General features: G+C 42.1%; 1 protein-coding gene across 1 annotated transcript in view; it reads left to right on the forward strand.

Annotated features, from left to right (window-relative positions):
• The window catches only part of scube2 (signal peptide, CUB domain, EGF-like 2), a 135379-nt gene that overhangs the window by 35871 nt on the left and 76235 nt on the right, over positions 1 to 23273 (forward strand). The window contains exons 5-7 of the mRNA XM_078221269.1: positions 16141 to 16266; positions 16821 to 16937; positions 20354 to 20443. Coding sequence (XP_078077395.1) covers positions 16141 to 16266; positions 16821 to 16937; positions 20354 to 20443 — 333 coding nt within the window. The remainder of the gene's footprint in view (positions 1 to 16140; positions 16267 to 16820; positions 16938 to 20353; positions 20444 to 23273) is intronic.

The raw sequence follows: 23273 nt of genomic DNA on the forward strand, positions 1-23273 counted from the left end.
GTGGCTCAAAGATTGGCATGGAAGCAGTGGGCTCAATTCATGGGGCACTGGCACCAGTACTGGGGAAAGAGGGATCTGTACCTTTAGGATGGCCTTACCTGAAATGCACTGGGACCGGTGTACTGGGTGAGTGGATCAGTGAACAGCAAATCATATAACTTGGCAGTGGAGAGAGCTTTAAACTAAATAATGGGGGGTTGGGAGATTTGGCAAGGTAAAGAGAAAGGAAAGGGCAATAGTGCAGGGCAAGAACATGGGTATGATAACTAGTGATAGGAAGGGACAGAGCATGAAAAATAAAGTGTCCAACAAAATAAAGGCCAGAGTAAGAAAAAAATGATATAAAGTCAGAATTAAATGCTTTTTATTTGAATGCACAGAACATTCGCAACAAGATGGATGAATTGATAGCACAAATCAAAACAAATAAGAACATAAGAACATAAGAAATAGGAGCAGGAGTAGGCCATCTAGCCCCTCGAGCCTGCCCCGCCATTCAATAAGATCATGGCTGATCTGACGTGGATCAGTACCACTTACCCGCCTGATCCCCATAACCCTTAATTCCCTTACCGATCAGGAATCCATCCATCCGCGCTTTAAACATATTCAGCGAGGTAGCCTCCACCACCTCAGTGGGCAGAGAATTCCAGAGATTCACCACCCTCTGGGAGAAGAAGTTCCTCCTCAACTCTGTCTTAAACCGACCCCCCTTTATTTTGAGGCTGTGTCCTCTAGTTTTAACTTCCTTACTAAGTGGAAAGAATCTCTCCACCTCCACCCTATCCAGCCCCCGCATTATCTTATAAGTCTCCATAAGATCCCCCCTCATCCTTCTAAACTCCAACGAGTACAAACCCAATCTCCTCAGCCTCTCCTCATAATCCAAACCCCTCATCTCCGGTATCAACCTGGTGAACCTTCTCTGCACTCCCTCCAATGCCAATATATCCTTCCTCATATAAGGGGACCAATACTGCACACAGTATTCCAGCTGCGGCCTCACCAATGCCCTGTACAGGTGCATCAAGACATCCCCGCTTTTATATTCTATCCCCTTCGCAATATAGGCCAACATCCCATTTGCCTTCTTGATCACCTGTTGTACCTGCAGACTGGGCTTTTGCGTCTCATGCACAAGGACCCCCAGGTCCCTTTGCACGGTAGCATGTTTTAATTTGTTTCCATTGAGATAGTAATCCCATTTGTTATTATTTCCTCCAAAGTGTATAACCTCGCATTTCTCAACATTATACTCCATTTGCCATATCCTCGCCCACTCACTCAGCCTGTCCAAATCTCTCTGCAGATCTTCTCCGTCCTCCACACGATTCACTTTTCCACTTATCTTTGTGTCGTCTGCAAACTTCGTTACCCTACACTCCGTCCCCTCCTCCAGATCATCTATATAAATGGTAAACAGTTGCGGCCCGAGTACCGATCCCTGCGGCACGCCACTAGTTACCTTCCTCCAACCGGAAAAACACCCATTTATTCCGACTCTTTGCTTCCTGTCGGATAGCCAGTCCCCAATCCACTTTAACACACTACCCCCAACTTCGTGTGCCCTAATCTTCTTCAGCAGCCTTTTATGGGGCACCTTATCAAACGCCTTTTGGAAATCCAAAAACACCGCATCCACCGGTTCTCCTCCATCAACCGCCCTAGTCACATCTTCATAAAAATCCAACATGTTCGTCAAGCACGACTTTCCCCTCATGAATCCATGCTGCGTCTGATTGATCGAACCATTTCTATCCAGAGTGTAATATGACAGTCATTACTGTTATGGATAGGGGGGGTTAACTTTAAAGGTGGGATTTTACGGACTCGCTTAGGCGAGACTGGAAATTCCCGCCTGAGGTCAACGGAGATTTCTGTTGTCGGACCCTCGCCCACTCCGATTCCGTGGCGGGCGACATGATATAGTTCCGGCATTGGTCTCCATTCTCGTCCAAAAGTAATGTTTGAGAGCCCATTGTTTCAGTAGACTCTCTGACTCTGTTGACAAAACTGGTCTCTCAAATGCAAGTTGCTTTCGTGTATCTCCTTTTGAAGTTGGGCTGCGCAATCCCCAAGCGGTCTTTTCATGACTTCTAGAAATAATGAGGTGTGATATTTCTGACATGGCGACATGGCTTCTTTGGTCCCAGTGACTCACAGTCAATGGACGGGATTTTATGTCCCCCACCATGGCATGTTTTGTGGCGGCAGAGGCAGACTGCCATTGGTGGGATCTTCCCGTCCCGCTGCCATCAATGGGGATTCCTGCCAGGAGGCAGTCCCCAGGGGCAGTGCTAGGGTATTGCCTAAACATGACCCTCTGCCCCTGGAGGCTGTACTCACCTGTGCGCCACTGCTGCGTTCTGTTTGCCAGGTGTGGTCATGGAAGACCTGTCATGATTCATGTTGGCATGCCCTCACATGGTGAGGACAACCTGCATTGCAAAGTAGATGTAAATGGGGATCCAGACTTTTAAAGCCGATCCTTGTTACGTCACGGGTGGGGAGCAGGGACAATTGAGCAGGGAAATCCCGCCAACATAGAAGCCATTTTCGGTCTCTCGCTCAATTCTCTGCCCCTCCACTGTTCCTGCCTCCCCCCAGAATGGGTTGGGAAATCTACCCCATAGTTTGAACTCTTTAAAAAAAAAATGTTTAAATCAATTCTTTATTTGTGGCTTAGCATATTTTGTGAATCTATCTGAACTCTTGTTTGCTTTTGGACTTGATCCAAACATGGCAACCCCACCCATACTGCCCATGTCCACGTTTCCGCAGTGCTGACCACTGCTCACCACTATTACTTCATCAGAGCATTGTGAGCAGTAAGGGTTTAACACCACAACTTGATAAACCACCTTGTGAGAGGTCCCGTGTCTGCAAGCAGCAGACCCTATTTCTGCCTTTTCTCCCAGGTTGCCAGTAGCCAGCACCTGGGAGATTAATTGTCCATTCTCGGAGACTCCTCTGCAATCAGGGAGGATTGGCAACTATAGCAGTGGAACACGTTGGGGGTGGAATGAATATATAATTTAAATCCATTTGAATTGCGACTGTTAGCTGGCTTAAGCAAACTTTACCTTTTAGTTTCTATCCAAATGTTAATGAAAGATGTGTTTTAATTTCCAGTTTCCTGCCACTGTAAATTCCCATGGCCAAAGCACAGTCAGTGATGAAAAAATCCTGGCTGCCTGCAGTCTGACTGTCGGGCACCGCACCTTCTATTTGGAAATTAAAGCAATTTTGGAAGCACTTAACCAGAACTGTTGCTGCTGTATGTCAATCTAGAGATATGAAAATAGTTCTTCAAAGTGGGAGTATGTCATGTATCAGCATGCCGTGCCTAAGGTGGCAGGCACACCTGCAGATTATTTAAAACCTCTTCATGTCAGGAGAGCAGAGATGTAGGGGAAGGGGGCACGAATAGCAACCCAATCCATCCTGTGCTTGGCTACATTCTACACAGACAGATGTAATCCCATCAGAAATTGCTTGCCAACACTCAGTAGAAGTCCCTGTGGATTTTGGGAGGGATGGCTTCATGTGTGCTGCTAGTCCCGGGTGACTGTCCCGCAGTCCAAAGATGTGCGGGTTAGGTTAATTGGCATGCTAAATTGACCCTAGTGTCAGGGGATTAGTAGGGTAAGAATGTGGGGTTAATAGGGCCTGGGTGGGATTGTGGTCGGTGTAGACACGATGGGCCGAAAGGCCTCCTTCTGTACTATAGGCATTCTATGATTCTATGATTGCATTAAGGTTCTTGCCTGGGCAGAGTGTTGGTGGGCTATTAGATCATGGGGCCAGTGCAGTCTAAGGCAACCCTGTTTTCATGCAGGGCCTTCCTGCCCTGTTGGCTTATTATCCCATCTTGTGATGCATTTCCTGCCTGTCAGGGGAATGTCTCTAACATTTTGTTAAAAGCATTGCTATTTTCCAGGTGTTAAGCCTTTAGTCACCAGTAACCTTCTAACATTGTTTCAGTTGTGCTACAAAAGGGCTTCAACAATTTTTATCTTCAACATTTTCTTCTCCTTTCTTCCAACAATTTTCTATCCTCCCCCTTTTCCATTAATAAAACTATTGACTGTTTTTATTGATGGTTATGGAAGGGATGAGAGGAAGTCAAATTCGTCCTGCCCTCAGTCGGAGAATAATCACATGTACTTCCATGGGGCTACAAGCAAGCAATTACCAGGGACAGGAACCGTAGCTGATTTATCCTTCAACCCACCTCGGGTAGCTAAATGCATTATAATATTCCAATTGCTAAGCTGGCTGGAATCAGCTACTCTGCACGGATCAGGGATCGAGGCAAAGGCCGTCCTGTCTTTTGTGAACAGTAAGAACACAGAAACATAGAAAGTAGCAGGAGTAGGTCCTTCAAGCCTGCTCTGCCATTCATTATGATCATGGCTGATCAACTCAGTAACCTGTTCCTGCTTTCCCACCATATCCTTTGATCCCTTTAGCCCCAAGAGCTATATCTACTCCTTCGTGAAAACCTACAATGTTTTGGCCTCAACTGCGGCTTCAGAGAAAGAAATTCCAGAAAAAAGACAAAGTTTTTTCCTGCTTCCATTATCCTGTGAAAATGGGAAAACCAGTGGCCCTGTTTATGATATAGCTACGACATCTCCTCCAGAGCCTTCAACATGTCATTGATGAAGACGAACATCCCGCCAAGGCCATCCCCACACCCCCACTTCTTGCCTTCAAACAGCCGCACAACCTCAAACAGACCATTGTCCGCAGCAAACTACCCAGCCTTCAGGAGAACAGTGACCACGACACCACACAACCCTGCCACAGCAACCTCTGCAAGACGTGCCGGATCATCGACACAGATGCCATCATCTCATGTGAGAACACCATCCACCAGGTACACGGTACATACACTTGCAACTCGGCCAACATTGTCTACCTGAAACGCTGCAGGAAAGGATGTCCCGAGGCATGGTACATTGGGGAAACCATGCAGACGCTACGACAACGGATGAATGAACACCGCTCGACAATCACCAGGCAAGATTGTTCTCTTCCTGTTGGGGAGCACTTCAGCGGTCACGGGCATTCAGCCTCTGATCTTTAAGACTTGATTAGCTGTATTAGCATTGATTAGCTTGATTAGCATTCCAATCCTTATTCTGCAAATTGAGTTTGTGTCTCTGTCTGCCCTGTTTGTGAGCACATCTCCCACTCCACCTGACGAAGGGGCAGCGCTCCAAAAGCTCGTGGCATTCGCTACCAAATAAACCCGTTGGACTTTAACCTGGTGTTGTAAGCGTTCTCCAAGGCGGCCTTCACGACACACGACACTGCAGGCTCACTGAGCAGAAACTGATAGCCAAGTTCTGCACACATGAGGACGGCCTCAACTGGGATCTTGGGTTCATGTCACACTATCTGTGACCCCCACAACTTGCCTGGACTTGCAAAATCTCACTAGCTGTCCTGTCTGGAGACAATACACATCTCTTTAACCTGTGCTTAATGCTCTCTCCACTCACATTGTCTGTACCTTTAAGACTTGATTAGCTGTATTAGCATTGATTAGCTTGATTAGCATTCCAATCCTTATTATCCTTATTCTGTAAATTGAGTTTGTGTCTCTGTCTGCCCTGTTTGTGAGCACATCTCCCACTCCACCTGACGAAGGGGCAGCGCTCCGAAAGCTCGTGGCATTCGCTACCAAATAAACCTGTTGGACTTTAACCTGGTGTTGTTAGATTTCTTACTGTGTTTACCCCAGTCCAACGCCGGCATCTCCACATTATAATATACTAGGCATTGTTACTCCTTGACAGTGGCTTAGTATGGTGATTGAACAATAAAAAAAGCAACAGTAGCTCACTGTTATATAGTACTTTCAGTGCCAAGAGCTGTGGTGCATAAAGGAAGAGGAACTGAAACTGTGTAGGAAGCTCAGGGAAATGCCTGGCAACATGAATGAAGACCCTTTAGGGATAGAACAGGGTTTCAAAGGTGAAGTTCCAGAGAACAAGCTATGAAAACCGAAGGCTCTATCACTGGTGGAGGGGTGGGTAGCAGTGGAAGAAGGTAACAGGGCAATGGAGGGGCAAAATCTTAGAGCAGGTTGGAGAGATTGAGAGGGATATGGCTACAGCAGGATTTGTAGATTAGCATTAGGATTTCAAATTCAGGGCACTGGCGGATATGAAGCGAGCTTATGTCAAAAGGATAGCCAAGCAGGTCCTAGTCTGTGTCATGTTGTCGGCAGAAAGTGTGGGGACAAGTTGGTGTTATAGATGGGAAATAAGAGGGCATTGAAGAAGTCTAGTCTAGGCATAAAAAAGAGTTTAAGTAATGGTTTTGGAAGTGGTGGAGTAAGGTGAATAAAAGCAAACAATAATCCAATTACAGAATTAAGTGGTATTGGGGATAGATGGGTTGAACAAGGCACAGGGCTTGTGTGTATATATTTATATTAGTTTAGCCCCCTTTGGAAACAGGATTAATGGCTAGAGAGCAATGTGGCAATCAAAATCAATAGCCTCAGATCTCCAGGTTTAAATTGAAATAAATTCCGACTTATCCATGCTTAATAAGCCAAGTTCTATTTTTATTACATGGGATTATCGTATTTTTATCTGTGGCCTTGGGCTTAATTCTGTTATTCTGTCTGCTTCTTCATCAAAATGTGTAGCTTTGCTCATTTGTATAGACAGCAGTGTTTGACCAACAGAGCAAAGCTGTGACTGTCCAGAAGTCACCAATATTGAATTTGCCGCCTTGATTACAGATTTTGACAAAGTACCCAACCGTTGCTACATGCCATACAAATTAGTCTATTTAAATATTCTTTAAAAATGTAAAATAAAATACAATAACATTGATGAATAAATGCAATAACTATAGATTGTGATCAGATATTTGTTCTGATAAGTAACAGAACTGGCATTTATTGATGTCCCTGTGTTTAAACTTCTGTGCACATGTAAAATTTGGGATGTGGGGAAGAGAAACGGTTTTGTCTTGCTCAGTAAATGTTATTTATTGAAGCAGTCAAATTTCTGACTATAAAGAGGTTGCTCCTCTCCCTCACTATTCATCTCGACATTGCTGTCAAACTCAGACCTTCAGCTGAGACAGAACAAAAGACCCCTGCTGAAGCACCCTGGGGCACTTATCACTTTGAATGATGGACCTGGCTCTTGGAGCTTAACGTGTTTTATTTTATCTTGAGATGGTGCATTTGAAATTCTGTAGACCCGACTAATGAAGCATGTTGCTATGGCGATTGGGACTTTTTTCCAGGCTGTGTCAGGTATGAATTATGTGTGAACCTGTAGGAATCTGGTGGTAATATTGCCACTATGCTGATGTGCATTGCGCTATTCAAACAGAACTCAGAAGTAGACTGAAACCTGACAAACAGTAAAGACAGTGACAATAAAGTTAACATATTTATTCTGCTTTAACACATGAAATGACTTGAAGCAGAAATGTAATTTATGGCAGAAAGCATTCACAAAGTCTGTCCTTTTTTTGTGAACAATCGTATTTCCTGTTGCTGAATTGTGAACTTACACTGGTTCTAATACAGTACTATCTCATTAAGAACAACTGAAGTGTGACTAAAATGATCTCCTTCCACCCCTTTTGCACTTTAGGAAGGTTTATGGGAGTAGAGAAGTACACATTGATACAGTACTTTGTGTGGTGTTCACAGTGTTCTGTTAATTGCTTGGTGCTGTACGGACCTCTACCCAGCCGTATTCAGGAATAGCACTGTGTTGGCATATTCAGGAATAGCGCTGTGTTGACATACTCTGAGTGCTAATTTGTAAGAGCTCATTCCTTTACCTCCTGCAATACTGCAGGGCCTGTCATCCCCTATGCCCCATTATAAAAATGGCAGTATCAGTGTTCATAATTATATTTTAATTAGTATGAACTGTCAATTCGCTTAATTCTTGTCCATGTTTGTAAAAGTGTCTGAAATTCCCCATTAGTATCATATGCAAAGAAAACAATGCCTTTGCTAGTTCACTTGCTGCACTTGGTGTAATTCTTTTATATATCCTAAATAAGACATTCATCTTGTGTTTGGCTGCTATGGTGTAATCTTTCCACTCTTAAGCTTATTTGAATGCTATTGCAGTTTGGGTATGTTTGTGCTGTGGGGATTCCTATTCTTTACCACTTCAGATTGCACAATTGCACATATTAAACATCCCATGAATTTGCACCATGTAAGAAGGAGATGGTGTTTGTTTTGTTAGTTAGACTTCTCCATTAGCTCTGTTTCTCACAGTCTATCCTGCTGTGCCATTCAATGAGGTTTTACGGTGTCACAATTTACTTTCGATGCCATTTGTGCTACTTGTTTTTCCAGTAAGAGAGGAAAGTACTGAGCATTGTACTCCTCAGATGAAGGAAGAGGTTACATCTTTGTCACCACTTGTAAAATTAATTGTTAATTGGAATTGGACTTTATCTGCTTAAACCAGCCCAATACTTCTGTGTTATACTAGTAGTGCCTTCAGGCTCGGTGCTGGTGAAGGTAGTGTAGGACTGAAATTGTTTTCCATCAAGAGTGCAAAACCGCAATAGTGATTTTGAACCCCACTGCAATGAAAATGAAATCAGTTGAGGTCTAATATGGTCTGCCAACCCGCTACTGCTCAAGACCATTTTCATCCCAGTACCTTGTCAGGAGAAAACCTACAAGTCACTGAAGGGTCAGTCTCAAAGATTTCTCAACCTTTTGCTAGGATTAATTCCGAAGATTTTTATAAGAAGGTGAGGTGAAAAGAGAGCAACTAAATGCATTGTTATAAATCGATCTGGTGTCATTTATTGTCTTCATCTAATATCAATGGAAACTTTGATTAGTGAAGACTGATTCTTCCATTTTTTTACCCCTGACATTACAGTCAACAGACAGTAAATCTTGTGAAATTTAAATTCAGTGAGAAATATGGTGTAGTCAACATGCTGCCAAATCTCATTGTCAATCTTGAAGTGATTTGGGGCAGTAGTGAAGGGGGAGGCAACCCATTATTGCTGCCATTTATGATGCTGCATTACGTTATGAAAGAAGAATACATGTTATGTCATGAAATAACAAAGGATTTCCCATTCATATGGTACTTTCTCTTTAATAGCTTAAGCAAGAATTTGCTATCAAAATATAATAAGGCTAATGGTGTTCACCCGTTATTTATTATGTAAATAGCATTGCAACTTCAGGCCAATATCCAAATGTTGCTATACAAGTTGCTATTAGGTTTTACAATATGACATAGAATCATAGAATCCCGAGAGTGCAGAAGGAGGCCATTTGACCCATCGAGCCTGCACTGACAATGATTCCACCCAGGCCCTATTCCCGTAACCCCATATATTTACCTGCTAATCCCCCTGACACTAATGGACAATTTTAGCATGGCCAATCCACCTAACTCGCACATCTTTGGACTGTGGGAGGAAACCAGAGCACCCGGAGGAAACCCACGCAGACGTGGGGAGAATGTGCAAACTCTATACAGACAGTGACCCGAGCCGGGAATCAAACCCAGATCCCGAGCGCTGTGTGGCAGCAGTGCTAACCACTGTACCACCGTGCCGCATACCACTGTCTGTCTGACCATGAGCCTTTTAAAAAAGTTGTTTTACTCCATCCTTAAAGTTAGAAAGCCAATGCTCGGAGTGAACCGGGGCAAACCCAAATCCATTCCTTGCTTGCCCCCAAAACCAAATTCAAAATCCAACTCATAGTCTCCACAAGAGAGACAAACAAGATTCAGGCTGATAAGATAAGGCATTGCACCCCATCTTAGGTTTGATCCAACACTTGATCCGAGCCAATAGTCCAAGAAACATGACCTGTCTGACCATGAACATGCTTTGAATAGGGTGAAGTTGCTGTATTTGCATGGGAGATGTAACTAAACTCATCACATAAAGTTACTTAAAGCAAAAATACCCTTTTAATGGCGTATGTGTCAATGACTGCCAGTCAACCACACTGGCATTGAAAATTAACTGTTACAAATGAGTAGTCTGATTCTTCAGGTATTAATTGTTGTCAATTTTAAATTTTCTAATGTCAATTTTAAATTTTTTATTTTATTTACTTTTTCATTTCTGTCTCTTTTTCTTTCTCTCTCTTATCAAATGTTTTTTCCCCTTCACTGTCTATATTTGATTTCACATTGAGTTCATCCTCTCTAATTTATACTTGCTTCTCAGTCCTTGCACTGTTTATTTATTAATCTGATTGATTAAGGAGATACACTTGCCTGGTTTATAGAGGACCCAGATACCCTGATTCACTCACTGTGATACTATCAGCTCACACTTTCAAATTCTTCATGTACAAACACGCTCAGAGCTGAAGGATGCAAGGACAACTCTAACCGATGCCAGATGCCATTAGGTGCCCTGCTACATCAAAATATGGTTCATGTCATACTATCTGTAATTCCCATGACTTGCCTGGGCTTGCAAAATCTCACTAACTGTCCTGTCTGGAGACAATACACATCTCTTTAACCTGTGCTTAACGCTCTCTCCACTCACATTGTCTGTACCTTTAAGACTTGATTACCTGTAAAGACTCGCATTCCAATCATTATTTTGTAAATTGAGTTTGTGTCTTAATATGCTCTGTTTGTGAACAGAACTCCCACTCACCTGACGAAGGGGCAACGCTCCGAAAGCTAGTGGCTTTTGCTACCAAATAAACCTGTTGGACTTTAACCTGGTGTTGTGAGACTTCTTACTGTGTTTACCCCAGTCCAACACCGGCATCTCCACATCATGACATCAAAATATGGCCCATTCTTTGATTTATTATTGTTACATTATTGGGATACTGTAAAAACTGTTGTTTCTTGCGTGCTATACAGACAAAATATACCGTTCATAGAGTACAGAGGGGAAAGGATAGGGTGCGGAATATAGTGTTGCAGTTACCGATATGGTGAAGAGAAAAATCAATACCTGCTGCAAGGAGGAGGTGTGATAAAATTTGCAGGCAATGTGGAATGATTTCTTGAAGTTGTTGAAGCAAATGGGGAACAAAGGAGAGTCTTGTAGAAACCATCTATTCGTACGCTTGGTCATCTCCAGTTAAAACAGGCACTGTGGACTGCTACATAATGAATACATAAATGGGTGTTTCTCTAGATATCAGGCCCGATTTTACCATCAAGTTGCACCCGGTTTCAGGCGTGAAAACTTGGTAAAGTTGGGCGTGAGGCGAGTAGCGCCATCCGCGCCCACCTCCGCGCCGGTTCCCCCTTTACCAAGGCCCGAAAATGGCCGCGATCGGGACCGCACCCGAAATGGGCATTTGCATGCATTTAAATTGACTTAATGGGCTGCATGCCCAACCTGACCGGCACTTCCCCCTTTACCACCGCATTCGCCCATCCAGAATTGGCGTGAAACAGACATGCTCCACAAAAGTCCGATTTGGGCGCTCTAGTTAGTGAGGAGGTAAGTGACGAGCACCTGACGGCTCTCTGCTTGAGATCGGGTGGGGGGTGGAGGGGGGGGGGGGGGGCTGGGTCCACTGCCACTCTGCCTGAGATCGGTGGGGGAAGTGGGGGAGGGGCCTGCGATCGGTCTGGATGGCGGGGTGGTGGGGGGATAAGGGGGTCAGTAATGTTGTGAGTGGTGGGGAAATGTCTGTGGGGGCCAGGGGGAGGCATTATCCAGCCCAGGAAGAATGTAGCAGGAGAGCAGCATTCTATCATTTTTTTCTCTGTGCATGCGCAGTTGGAAGCGCTGATCGGAGCTGCAGAGTTTCAGGCGTGTTAAGCCCCGCCCACAGGCTTGTGCCGCACGATTCGGAATCGCTGTTATTTTTGCAGGCAGAGTGCGTATGGAGGCGCTTGAGAACGGGTCTAAAAGTCAGATCTGAAACACTCCCAGTTTCAAGTCCACCCAGCACTTAGAATCAAAATGGTAAAATAGAGGCCATCATGTCAGAGAATCTCAATTCTCTGGTCAGAAACCATTTGGACATTTATGTGTTGATAACCCTTCTGGTTCATTCCTGCTTTATGGTTGATGTGGAACCTACCTGAGGTATAGGTTTCGTTGCAGTGTGAAATTGTCATTGTCGAATTCACGTAGCACAACTGGAACAGCCAAAGGGATTCCTATTGTTCTAACTTTGTTAGCTGTAGCTTGTTGTATAGAAGCAATTGCCAACCCTATGGGAAGATCTTGGCTTACGCAGCGTTGCACAGGTCAAAAAGTGCAAAATGGTAAACAGAGAAGTTGATAAAAGTTTAGTGGCAAAAAAGTACTGTTCAGCAACAGCAACTCAAAAAAAAATAACCTGGCACTACGCCCGGCAAACCAGACCTATTGATCTGTATTTTTGGATGGAATTTCAACCTAAAACTACAATTTAATCAGGAACCTTATTTTAATAATTTTAATATTTAAAATTGGGTTCCATTTGCCTGCTAATCGTCTCCCAAAAACTGTGCTTAGAAAATGTAATTCATGATATGGTGTGACCAATTCTTTGAGTGATGATTGCTAGAACATGGGGCACAGTCTCAGGATAAGCAGTGATCATTTTAGACTGAGATGAGGAGAAATTTCTTCATTCAAAGGGTTGTCAATTTTTGGAATTCAAAAATTCCAAAAATTGAAAAGGTTTGTGGATGCTCGATTGGTGACTATATATAAAGCTGGGATATGGACAAAGTTTTGGTCATTTGGGAAATCAAGGGATATGGGGAGAGTGCGGGAAAGTGGAGTTGAAACCCAAGATCAGCCGTTACTCTGTTGATTGGCAGAGCAGGCTTGACAGGCTGTATGGTCTACTCCTGTTCCTATCCCTTGTGTTCTTCGTCAGACTGGCTCGGTATCAGCTCAGCTTTTGTACAGTTGGGACTTCAATTCCAAATTCTGTTTAATGCAGTTGTCTGGTGATTAAGAGTTACCTGTTACATAGCTGAGAGAATGTCAAAGCCACGGTTCAATGAATACTTGTGGCATGCGTGTTTATAGTTTAATTGGTCACAGCCTTTTGTCAAAACCTGCTGAGTCAGGTTAGCTGTGCCCTTTTCATCCCAACAGTGTGCAGATTGATAGCTCTGGTGTGAACAGCTTGCAACTGTCAGAGAAGCCAATTATATAGCGAATAATAGATATGTGAGAGTGATTTACTCCACTCAGAAGTTCAGATGACATCATAAATCTCAACACCGAAGCATGGATTGTGACCTCTGATCTTGAGGTTTATGTCACTTCTTAGTCAGTTTGATAATATACAGATCTTTTAAGTGTCACACATTAGCAGTAATCATCACATATGATGATTTAAAGATGTCATGTAAGTTTTTTTGATGCCTCAGGTGCTTGATACTCAGTGGCTGAGCTATACAAACCAGGAAAGTCCAGACTTATTCCCTGCTCTGTGCTTTGTCTTTCATTTTGCTCTGTGCTGTTAGCAGTTGAAGTTGTCCTTGTTACCTCCAGGGGGGTGGGGGATTGCCAGATAAGTATAGGCTCATGGGGTTCAGTTGCGATGCCCTCAAAAATTGAGTAGCCCCCTAGCACGCACTCTCTGGCATATATCTGAATGATGTGGAGATCCAGCGTTGGACTGGGGTAAACACAGTAAGAAGTCTCACAACACCAGGTTAAAGTCCAACGACAATCACCAGGCAAGAGTGTTCTCTTCCTGTTGGGGAACACTTCAGCTGTCATGGGCATTCGGCCTCTGATCTTCGGGTAAGCATTCTCCAAGGCGGCCTTCACAACACACGACAGTGCAGAGTCGCTGAGCAGAGACCGATAGCCAAGTTCCGCACACATGAGGACGGCCTCAACCGGGATCTTGGGTTCATTGTCACACTATCTGTAATCCCCACGACTTGCCTGGGCTTGCAAAATCTCACTAATTTCCTGTCTGGAGACAATATACATCTCTTTAACCTGTGCTTAACACTCTCTCCACTCACATTGTTTGTACCTTTAAGACTTGATTACCTGTAAAGACTCGCATTCGAACCATTATTCTGTAAATTGAGTTTGTGTCTTTATATGCCCTGTTTGTGAACAGAACTCCCACTCACCTGACGAAGGGGCAGCGCTCCGAAAGCTAGTGGCTTTTGCTACCAAATAAACCTGTTGGACTTTAAAAAAAAAGGTTGGACTTTAACCTGGTGTTGTGAGACTTCTTACTATAGATCTGAATGGCCACATAAGCAAGCACAGTAAGAAGTCTCACAATCCCAGGTTAAAGTCCAACAGGTTTATTTGGTAGCACAAGCTTTTGGAGCGTCACTCCTTCTTCAAGTGAGTGAGGAATTGTGTTCACAAACAGGGCATATATAAACACAAACTCAACTTACAAGATAATGGTTAGAATGCAAGTCTTTACAGGTAATCAAGTCTTAAAGGTACAGACAATGTGAGTGGAGAGAGGGTTAAGCACAGGTTAAAGAGGTGTGTATTGTCGCCAGCCAGGACAATTGGTGAGATTTTACAAGCCCAGGCAAGTCATGAGGGTTACAGATAGTGTGACATGAACCCAAGATCCCGGTTGAGGCCATCCTCATGTGTGCGGAACTTGGTTATCAGTTTGATTACCTGTAAAGACTCGCATTCCAACCATTATCTTGTAAATTGAGTTTGTGTCTCTATATGCCCTGTTTGTGAACACAACTCCTCACTCACCTGAAGAAGAACGACACTCCGAAAGCTTGTGCTACCAAATAAACCTGTTGGACTTTAACCTGGTGTTGTGAGACTTCTTACCCCAGTCCAACACCGGCATCTCCACATTACATAAGCAAGCAGCAGGAGGGTGAACAGGACTTAGAATCATAGAAACCCTACAGTGCAGAAGGAGGCCATTCGGCCCATCGAGTCTGCACCGACCACAATCCCACCCAGGCCCTACCCCCACATATTTACCCGCTAATCCCTCTAACCTACGCATCTCAGGGGCAATTTTAACCTGGCCAATCAACCTAACCCGCACATCTTTGGACTGTGGGAGGAAACCGGAGCACCCGGAGGAAACCCACGCAGACACGAGGAGAATGTGCAAACTCCACACAGACAGTGACCCGAGCCAGGAATCGAACCTGGGACCCTGGAGCTGTGAAGCAGCAGTGCTAACCACTGTGCTACCGTGCCGCCCAGGGGACTGTTGCCCGCTACAAGGTCAGCACCTTCTTAAAAATAAGACAGGAATTATTGGAAAAAGATAGCAGATGTAAAATAATGTAAAATCAGTTTACACTTCTGGTTTATGACATCTCTCACGAAGCTCAAAGTGCTTCACACATGTACTAAGTTTTAGAATGCAGTGATTACTGAGGTTTGGGCAACTACAGTATCACACAAGATCTCTCAGGCAGCAGTGAGACAAATAACTTTGTCAACAGCAATTTGTATCTACATAGTGCTTTCAATTTAGAAAAACACCCCAGGCAGTTCACAGAGGCTTAATCAAACCAAATGGATGCCATGCCAAAGAAGGGTGGCCAAAATCTTGGTCAAAGGAATAAGTTTTAAAGAGGGTCTTAACTCTTTGGTGAGTGTTTGAGAGAGAAACAATCACTGGAATAATTGTCTGTTCTTCTTTGAATAGTTCTCTGAGCTCTTTAATGTCCACTTTGACAGGCAGATGGTTTCCTAGTTTAACACCTCATCTGACTGAATGGTACCTATGGACAATCAGTATTCCCTCAGTACTGCACATCAATCATGATTATGTGCTCAAGGCCGGAACTGGAATTTGAACCAATAACCCTCTGACTAAAATCCACCACTGAACCAGTGTTGACATTTACCTAAAGCTCTCCCAAAGAACTCAGTTTAAGAAAAATGGAAATATTATGGTGGGAAAATTTCATGCATTCATTGATATCGTTGAAGAAAGCCGTGAAAATAGAGATCTGAGGCATTGCCTGTCTGTCACCAGGGAATCGAGGTGTGTTTGCATGGTGCCATTAACATTACATGAGCAAATTCCTCCCCTCTGACTTTACAGAATATAGTGAATTGACAGATAATTCTGATTCTGTTTGCAGGTATTTTACACTGTCCGCATGTTGTCTCTGTATAAACAATTACTTTGAACAAGATTTCTTAACAAATTGTATTTCTGATTGTTCTATTATCTTGCTTCAGAAGGAATGAGTTGCATGAACAAAGACCATGGCTGTGCCCACATCTGTAGAGAAACACCAAAAGGAGGAGTAGCCTGTGAATGTAGGCCTGGTTTTGAACTAGCCAGGAATCAGAGGGGATGCCTATGTACGTAAATTCTTTTCATTTTTCTGTTTCCTTGTGTCTTCTTTTGGAACACTGAAACCAAAAAGAATTCAACCTTCCCAACTGTTCTTAAGAATGTCTCTGTCCTTAAGGGTTCTGTTTGACCTCTGGTTTAAATCAACTGAAGTGAAATGCTGAGCTTATGGAAAAGGGTATTTTTTTCCCTGGATTGCACCAATATTGATGTAAAATGCTGGATTTCTGTTTAAAAATGACTATGTGCCTGGCTAGAAGACTGGCTGGCAGCAGGTGCACCATTAGTCTGCATATCCTTGGAATAAAGATGTTAAAGTTGGTTATCTGTGCAACAACCAGATCAACACAAATCCGAGTTTGAATCCCCCTTCAAAAAAATCTGACATGCCAAGACCTTTAGCAGTGAGTTGTTTGGCCGGTGAGTGAGCCTAACATTTCAATAAAAGTATGATTTTATTGTTTGTCCTGTTTAGTTTATGAAGTTAAAGATGTCTGGGACAGTTTAATATGATTGTGATAATGATCAGCTGTTTCTTTTAGATGTGTGTAATCTTTTTTAGTAACGTGTAATCATGGAAATGGTGGGTGCCATCATACATGTGATGATACAGATGATGGACCTGTATGTGGCTGCCATCAAAAGTATGCCTTGCTGTCAGACGGGAAAATCTGCATTGGTAAGTGAACTGACATTTTTCCTATGGAGAGTTTACACAAGCCCAGAAGCAAATCAAAGATAAATTAATCTTTGAAGAATGTTCCGGCAACATCATCCTTGCCTGTTTGTCCTAGCGTAGACTTGGATGTTTTTTTATTGCTGTTAGGCAGTAGATGTTTACACCTGTCATGTGTCATCCACACTTCTAGTGTTATTTCAGCCAAGCAAATTTCAGCTACCTCAGAATCCAGGGCTAGATGATAAAATTAAAAGCATTTGGATCACAAGTTGTTACTGTTCAGACAACTATTTCTTGGTGATAGCAGCTACTATTTTGTGTAATTGTAGTTCCACTTGTGCTGTCAAGTTAAAGCCCCTGATCTGTATATAGTAGTGGGGGTTATTTCAAATAAGTATACGTTAATCTGTTTTTCTTTAATCATAAATCAGCTACATAAAGGAAGAAAAACTGTTGCTACATGTATTGCATTTGTTGTAGCCCACATGGAGAATAATACAATTTATGCACTTACTCTGTATACTAATAAATATTATTTGGTATGATTGCAGACACATTAAGCAGCCACACCCTCTAATAAACCTTAGAGTTGTTTACAACTGTCACATTAGTTCTTCTCACCATACTTGATGCCAATAGCCATAAAGGGGTAATATATATGTTGCTGTTTCTATATTTTTAAAATGATTACTGGAAACATTTAGTGATTAGAATTCATTAGAAAAATATCTCAACAAAGATAACTACAGAATAGGGCTATTACTCTTGTCAAAAAAACCAGTCCTTGAATGAAAGGTCATTTCATGCTGACATGGTGACCAGTTGATGCACAAAAACCTGTTCTGGGAGAAGTTTGGTTGTTTTCCCTGCCACCAATTGTACCTGACAATGTGTCATGATAGAGGATGGAAATCTGAGAGTGCTGGAAAATTCCAGAGCCGGTAGGAATGGCGTTTTATCCAATTGAACTTTATATTTCTACACCTTTGATGTGTTAGAAAAATACATTTGATATAAATTTGGCACAGTCTTGTTTTGCAGTTATTAATTTGAAAATGTTCAATTGTTCTGAATTCCCACTGAAAAGGATAAAACTGTAAATGGTGGATATCTGAAACTAAAAGAGAAAATGCGAAATGCACACCAAGAAAATCAGCATTTGCAAATAGAAAAGATAGGATATGATAGTTGGGATGTGCATCTATCATCAGATCAGAGTTCAGCTGTCAGAATTCAAGGTGAGTCCAGGGGGTAAATTTTGCACCCACTTGGCGGGCCTGGAACCAGATGTGAAATGCGCTTCCAGCTGCGATTGGCCCCGAAAAAGCTCAGTGTTGCCAAGGGGAGCAGGAAGAGGGCACCAAAGAAAAAAGGAGGGTGTGGACTGGTGCTTCTAATAGGCTCTCTCAAGGTGGACGTTTCTGCAGAGCTGCTTCAGGGAGTTGCACGCCTGTACAAATTAAATGTGATGAAAAAATGCACCAAACCATGTCTAAATAGCACATTCAAACACTTGATGGCAGAACTCAGAAAACCTCAGTCCACAGACAACTTTTTGAATTTTATTTCTGCCCTGACATTTCATGCTGCTCTTGATTGACGTTGTGTTCAAAACATTAAGACCGCCTGGCCAATTAGGCCGCCCACCAACCATATAAGTAGACAGGCCATCTGAAATTGTTTTTAATTGACTCCTTAATGGGTGTAATTTCCTGCTTAATTGTCGAGAAGCGCGCTTCCAACACCTGCGTATGGCTGCTAATTGAAATATTGCGCAGGTGCATGATGATGTCAGGACACATGCCCGACATTTTCTCGTGCGATTTGACGTGTTTCCAGGTTGGGTGCACGCCTGTCCAAGCAAAGTAAAATTCCAGCCTAGGTGTGCTCTCCAGAAACTTCAAAATCTGTCTTTTCTTTTCACCAATTAATGCTGACTCACTTGTTGTGTATTTCGAACATTCTCATAAAATATTTGAAAAGATTTCAATATTTCAAACTTTACATCCTCTTTATATTGTACATGTTTCAAAGGCTAAAATCATTTAGCATTTACTTACAAAGGTGCAAATGCAACAGAAAGCATGAGAATTTATTTGCTCACAAAATGATATTGTTCTGTCCTCTTCAAGAAGCTTACTAATTCTTCTCCTCTGTGATTTCCTTTTCTCCTCTTCCGAGCTGTTGTGCTCTGCTGTTGACTCTGATTGCCTGTCTTATCTGCAGCCAAACAGAAATTAAAAATAATTTCAATATTTTCAATACAATGATCTCTATTGCAGCCATGCTCCGTCATCATTTTATACGAACTTAATTTGTTGTACATGTAGAGTACAAGAAGCTGAGACTTCTCTTAGCTGACTGGGAGATTGAAGAGAGGCACTAACTCTCGCACAGAACAGAGAGGATTTTGTCAGTTTTCATCTAATGTAATTAGTTCCTGCTTGGATTCACTAATCAATTGCATGAAATGAAAAGATTTGTAGATGATCTGTTATTTTTTTCAGTTAACTGTGTAAAAGTGGATGGGAACAAGCTTGTCGGAAGAAAGATACATTAACAATGTTTTTCCTGTATAACGATGCTAACTTTCTTGTACTAGAAATTAAGAACTTGCTTATTTGTCTTGGAAAATGGCTGTTTTTAATCACATTGAATGATCAAGGGACAGTGTTAAACATTTTGAAAGCATGTCGAAAAGCTGTCACTTCATTTTATCTGCTGATTGTTTTTTGTCTGCAATGCTTTTTAACAAAACAATGTTTGGCTTTTAAATTTGGCTTGATCAATTATGGACAAGCAGGCAACCAGCACTGCGGTAAACATTTACTATTTTGCATGCATTTTGCTTTGCATTTTCCTTCACTGAGCTGTTTCCGTTTGATTACCAACTTTATCCAGTACCGGATTGCTTCTCAGCTTGCAGAAGCTGCTTCTTGAAAAATAAATCTCTGATGCACTTTCTGTTGCTTTTGAATGCTTTTTCTGTTTGATTCCCAGTTTTTTATTTTGCATAGTTGTGAGTTTTTGACTGCTCTCATTTACATCCTGATTCTGTCAAGAAAAGGGAAGACCAGCTGCTACATGTACACAAGAAAACTGAATGAGTAATATAAGAAAATGTATTGCTGTAAACCACAGATAAAAAGAAACCCAAGAAAGCTGAAATAAGAACAGGAAATGCTGGAAATGCACAATGGGGTTCTAAATGTTGGAATGAAAAAGATTCCAACTGCAACATCTTTATTGTACGTTTCCAGGACTTTCTGTTTTTAGTAGTTGGTAATGCAATGTGGAAGTCAAAGCAATAAAGAAAGAAAACATTGTTTAGATGCCTTTCCACAACACATTAAAAAAAACTTTTTCTGCTTTGGTTTGACCGATTGCAATATATTTTGTGCTTACTTGTATTATAGAAAAAGCTGAGGCTGCAATTGAGAACTCTGAATACAATGCCACGTCAGTAACTGATGTGGACAAGCGGGTGAAACGCCGACTGCTAATGGGTAAAAAATAAAAAGCTTCTAGCGCACTGATAGTTTCTTTTTGCTCTCTTTGTCTTTTCATTTCAAACTTTCAGCTGGATCCAAACGCCATCACACTGTCAGTTCAGTTGCATTGCCTGGGCTTCTTTTCAATATTTAACCATTGTTGCATTAGCTTCCTTGCACACTAAATACTCAAATAATTGGCTCTGCAGTGGATACTAATAAGTACTTGCTGTTTCTTTAAGATGCTTCTTGCATATTTCAAACTGTTACTAACTATGCTGAAAATACATTTGAAGTTTAGAAAGATGTCAGGATGATCTTACTTTTCAATTTGAAAGCAGTCGCTTTACTGGTCTCCTGTGGGTGTTATTGTTTCAGCTCATGCAACAGTTAGCGTCAGCACTCCTGGACTGGGGAGGTGGAAAAAATAGCCAGCCATTTTGCTGCTGATTGGCACAGGGGAGGGGGTAGGCAGTGTGTGGAGCTGGGTGAAGGCAAACTGTGGCAGAGGTGTGCTGTGTTCCATTATTAAGTAGTCTATCAGTATGTAATGACTCAGCTCAGTCTTGACAAATGACCACCTTGTTAAAAATGCTTGTGGAGGCTCGCAGGCACCGATGGACCTGTACCCTAGCAAGAATGACTGCCTGTGGGAGAGATGGGGAGAAAACTTTGGGGGGAGGGGGTGAGGGAGTGGGACGCAGTATTTTAAATGTAGAAGATGGATATCTCTGTGTTTAATTGCAGGGTAATACATAAAGTTTATGAGCAAACCATTAAAAGTTAAACAGCTTGTATTTTTGTCATAAAATCAGTGGAACATCTGTCGAATATATCTGTGGAGAATTTTGTCCATTCACCTAATCAAGCGATAGTGTGATGGTGTTCAGTTGTAACCTTCTGCTATTGGTGAACCAGTTATGTAACTTAATTTTGTGCCCTTTATTTTACCACTGATACAACTGCCTATAAAAATTATTGAAAATCTTCTCCGCATTTTTGTTCTTTTATGTTCCTTGGGGATATTAAATTATTTTATGTTTTCATCTTTCTTGCATGGCCCCACTGGTCTAAGAAGGTATGTTATGCTCTCATGCTTTAGCCAGTAATGCCCTTTAGCCAGTACTGAGGGATGTAAACAGTAGCTAACACCGCCCCCCCCCTCCCTGCTTTAGCACCTTCCCACAACAGGATAGCTAAGATCAGCGATTTAGAAGAGTGGAGGAATTAAATGCAAACCTTTCCAATTTAGCTTCTTTGCGCTTTGGTGTTTCACCAATGCCATTCTATACTATGCAATGTTACTAGTCTGTTTTCTGACATGAAGTATATTGTTGCTTGATTCATTATACATTTTTAATAAACAGCAATAATCTGCAATTTTCCCTCCATCTATTATTAATAAATTTTGCCATTAATGTACAGTTCTTCATTGAGTCCATTTCCCATTTCAAATATCCATTTCAAGTGCAGTTTATGATAACTCTGCTGCCATGGGCTGAAAGAGTAACTCTAAAGTACAGAGCAGATATGTTGATTTTAAATTTTCTTAAAATTTGCAGCCATTTTGGCCACAGCAGGTAGGACAGCTTTTTGTCATTTTGAGGGTATTTCAGATACAAGTACCAGATTCTGCAATCCATCTTCTGTGTTTCTGGTGCTAAAACGATACCATTACATAGAAACATACGTAGAAAATAGAAGCAGGTAATGGTTTTACTTTGCATTCTGAAATAAACTATGTTCCTTTCCAGTCAGGCTTCCTAAATTATTACACTCCCACTTCAACTTTTTCACTCGTCTGTTCCCTGTGAGAGTCACCTCCTTTTCATAAAGCTGCCTTTGGTTGGAATAAAAATATTGAATTGGAGCATTAGCTTAGATTACCGTAAAAATTGCTTTATCATTTGCTGTTCTAACTGTTTGTGTTTCCCCAACCTAAATTGGTCCCTAAATGGGACCTTCTAACCTAATAAGAGCACATCTTGTGACTTTGTCAAGTGTCTCCCTCTCAACAGAATACTCGTATTAAAATGCTTTTGTTATTACATTAAAGTATCACAATGGACCTTCTCAGAATTTATGCCCTGAATATTAAATGACTCAGTATGGATAGGACCATTTGGTTTTAGTGACCCTTTCATTTCTCTGACACAACATAGTCCGTAAGTCATGGACTAAAGAGATAAATGTCTGATAAAAGGCTAAAGGGATAAGAGTCTTAAAGGATGTTCTCCTTTACAGAAGAGATGAGAATTAGGGCCATTGTTTAATGATAGGAGCTGGAATCTTACCACTGTTCACGTCGGCGGGATTTTCCTATCCCGCTGCAGTGAACTGAGGTTTGGCTGCCTGCCAAATTCTCCAACCTCACTGCAGCCAGAGCGTGGAGTGAACGGGCTTTAAGATCACGCCCTGGGATCTTCCAATTAAGACAGAGATGAGAATTTTTTTCCCTGAGGGTCATTAGTCTATGAAATTCTCTTATAAAAGCAAATTACTGCAGATGTTGGAATGTGAAACCAAAAGAGGAAATGCTGGAAAATCTCAGCAGGTCTGGCAGCATCTGTAAGGAGAAAAAAGAGCTGACGTTTCAAGTCCAGATGACTCTTTGTCAAAGCTGTGGCCGGGTTTAAGTTGAGAGGGGAGAGATACAAGAGTGTCCAGAGGGGCAATTTTTCAAACAGAGGGTGGTGAGTGTCTGGAAGAAGCTGCCAGAGGTAGTAGTAGAGGCGGGTACAATTTTGTCCTTTAAAAAGCATTTAGACAGTTACATGGGTAAGATGGGTTTAGACGGATATGGGCCAAATGCGGGCAATTGGGATTAACAAAGAACAAAGAACAA

The sequence above is a fragment of the Mustelus asterias genome, chromosome 9 (assembly GCF_964213995.1).
Source record: "Mustelus asterias chromosome 9, sMusAst1.hap1.1, whole genome shotgun sequence".
NCBI classification, from domain to species: domain Eukaryota; kingdom Metazoa; phylum Chordata; class Chondrichthyes; order Carcharhiniformes; family Triakidae; genus Mustelus; species Mustelus asterias.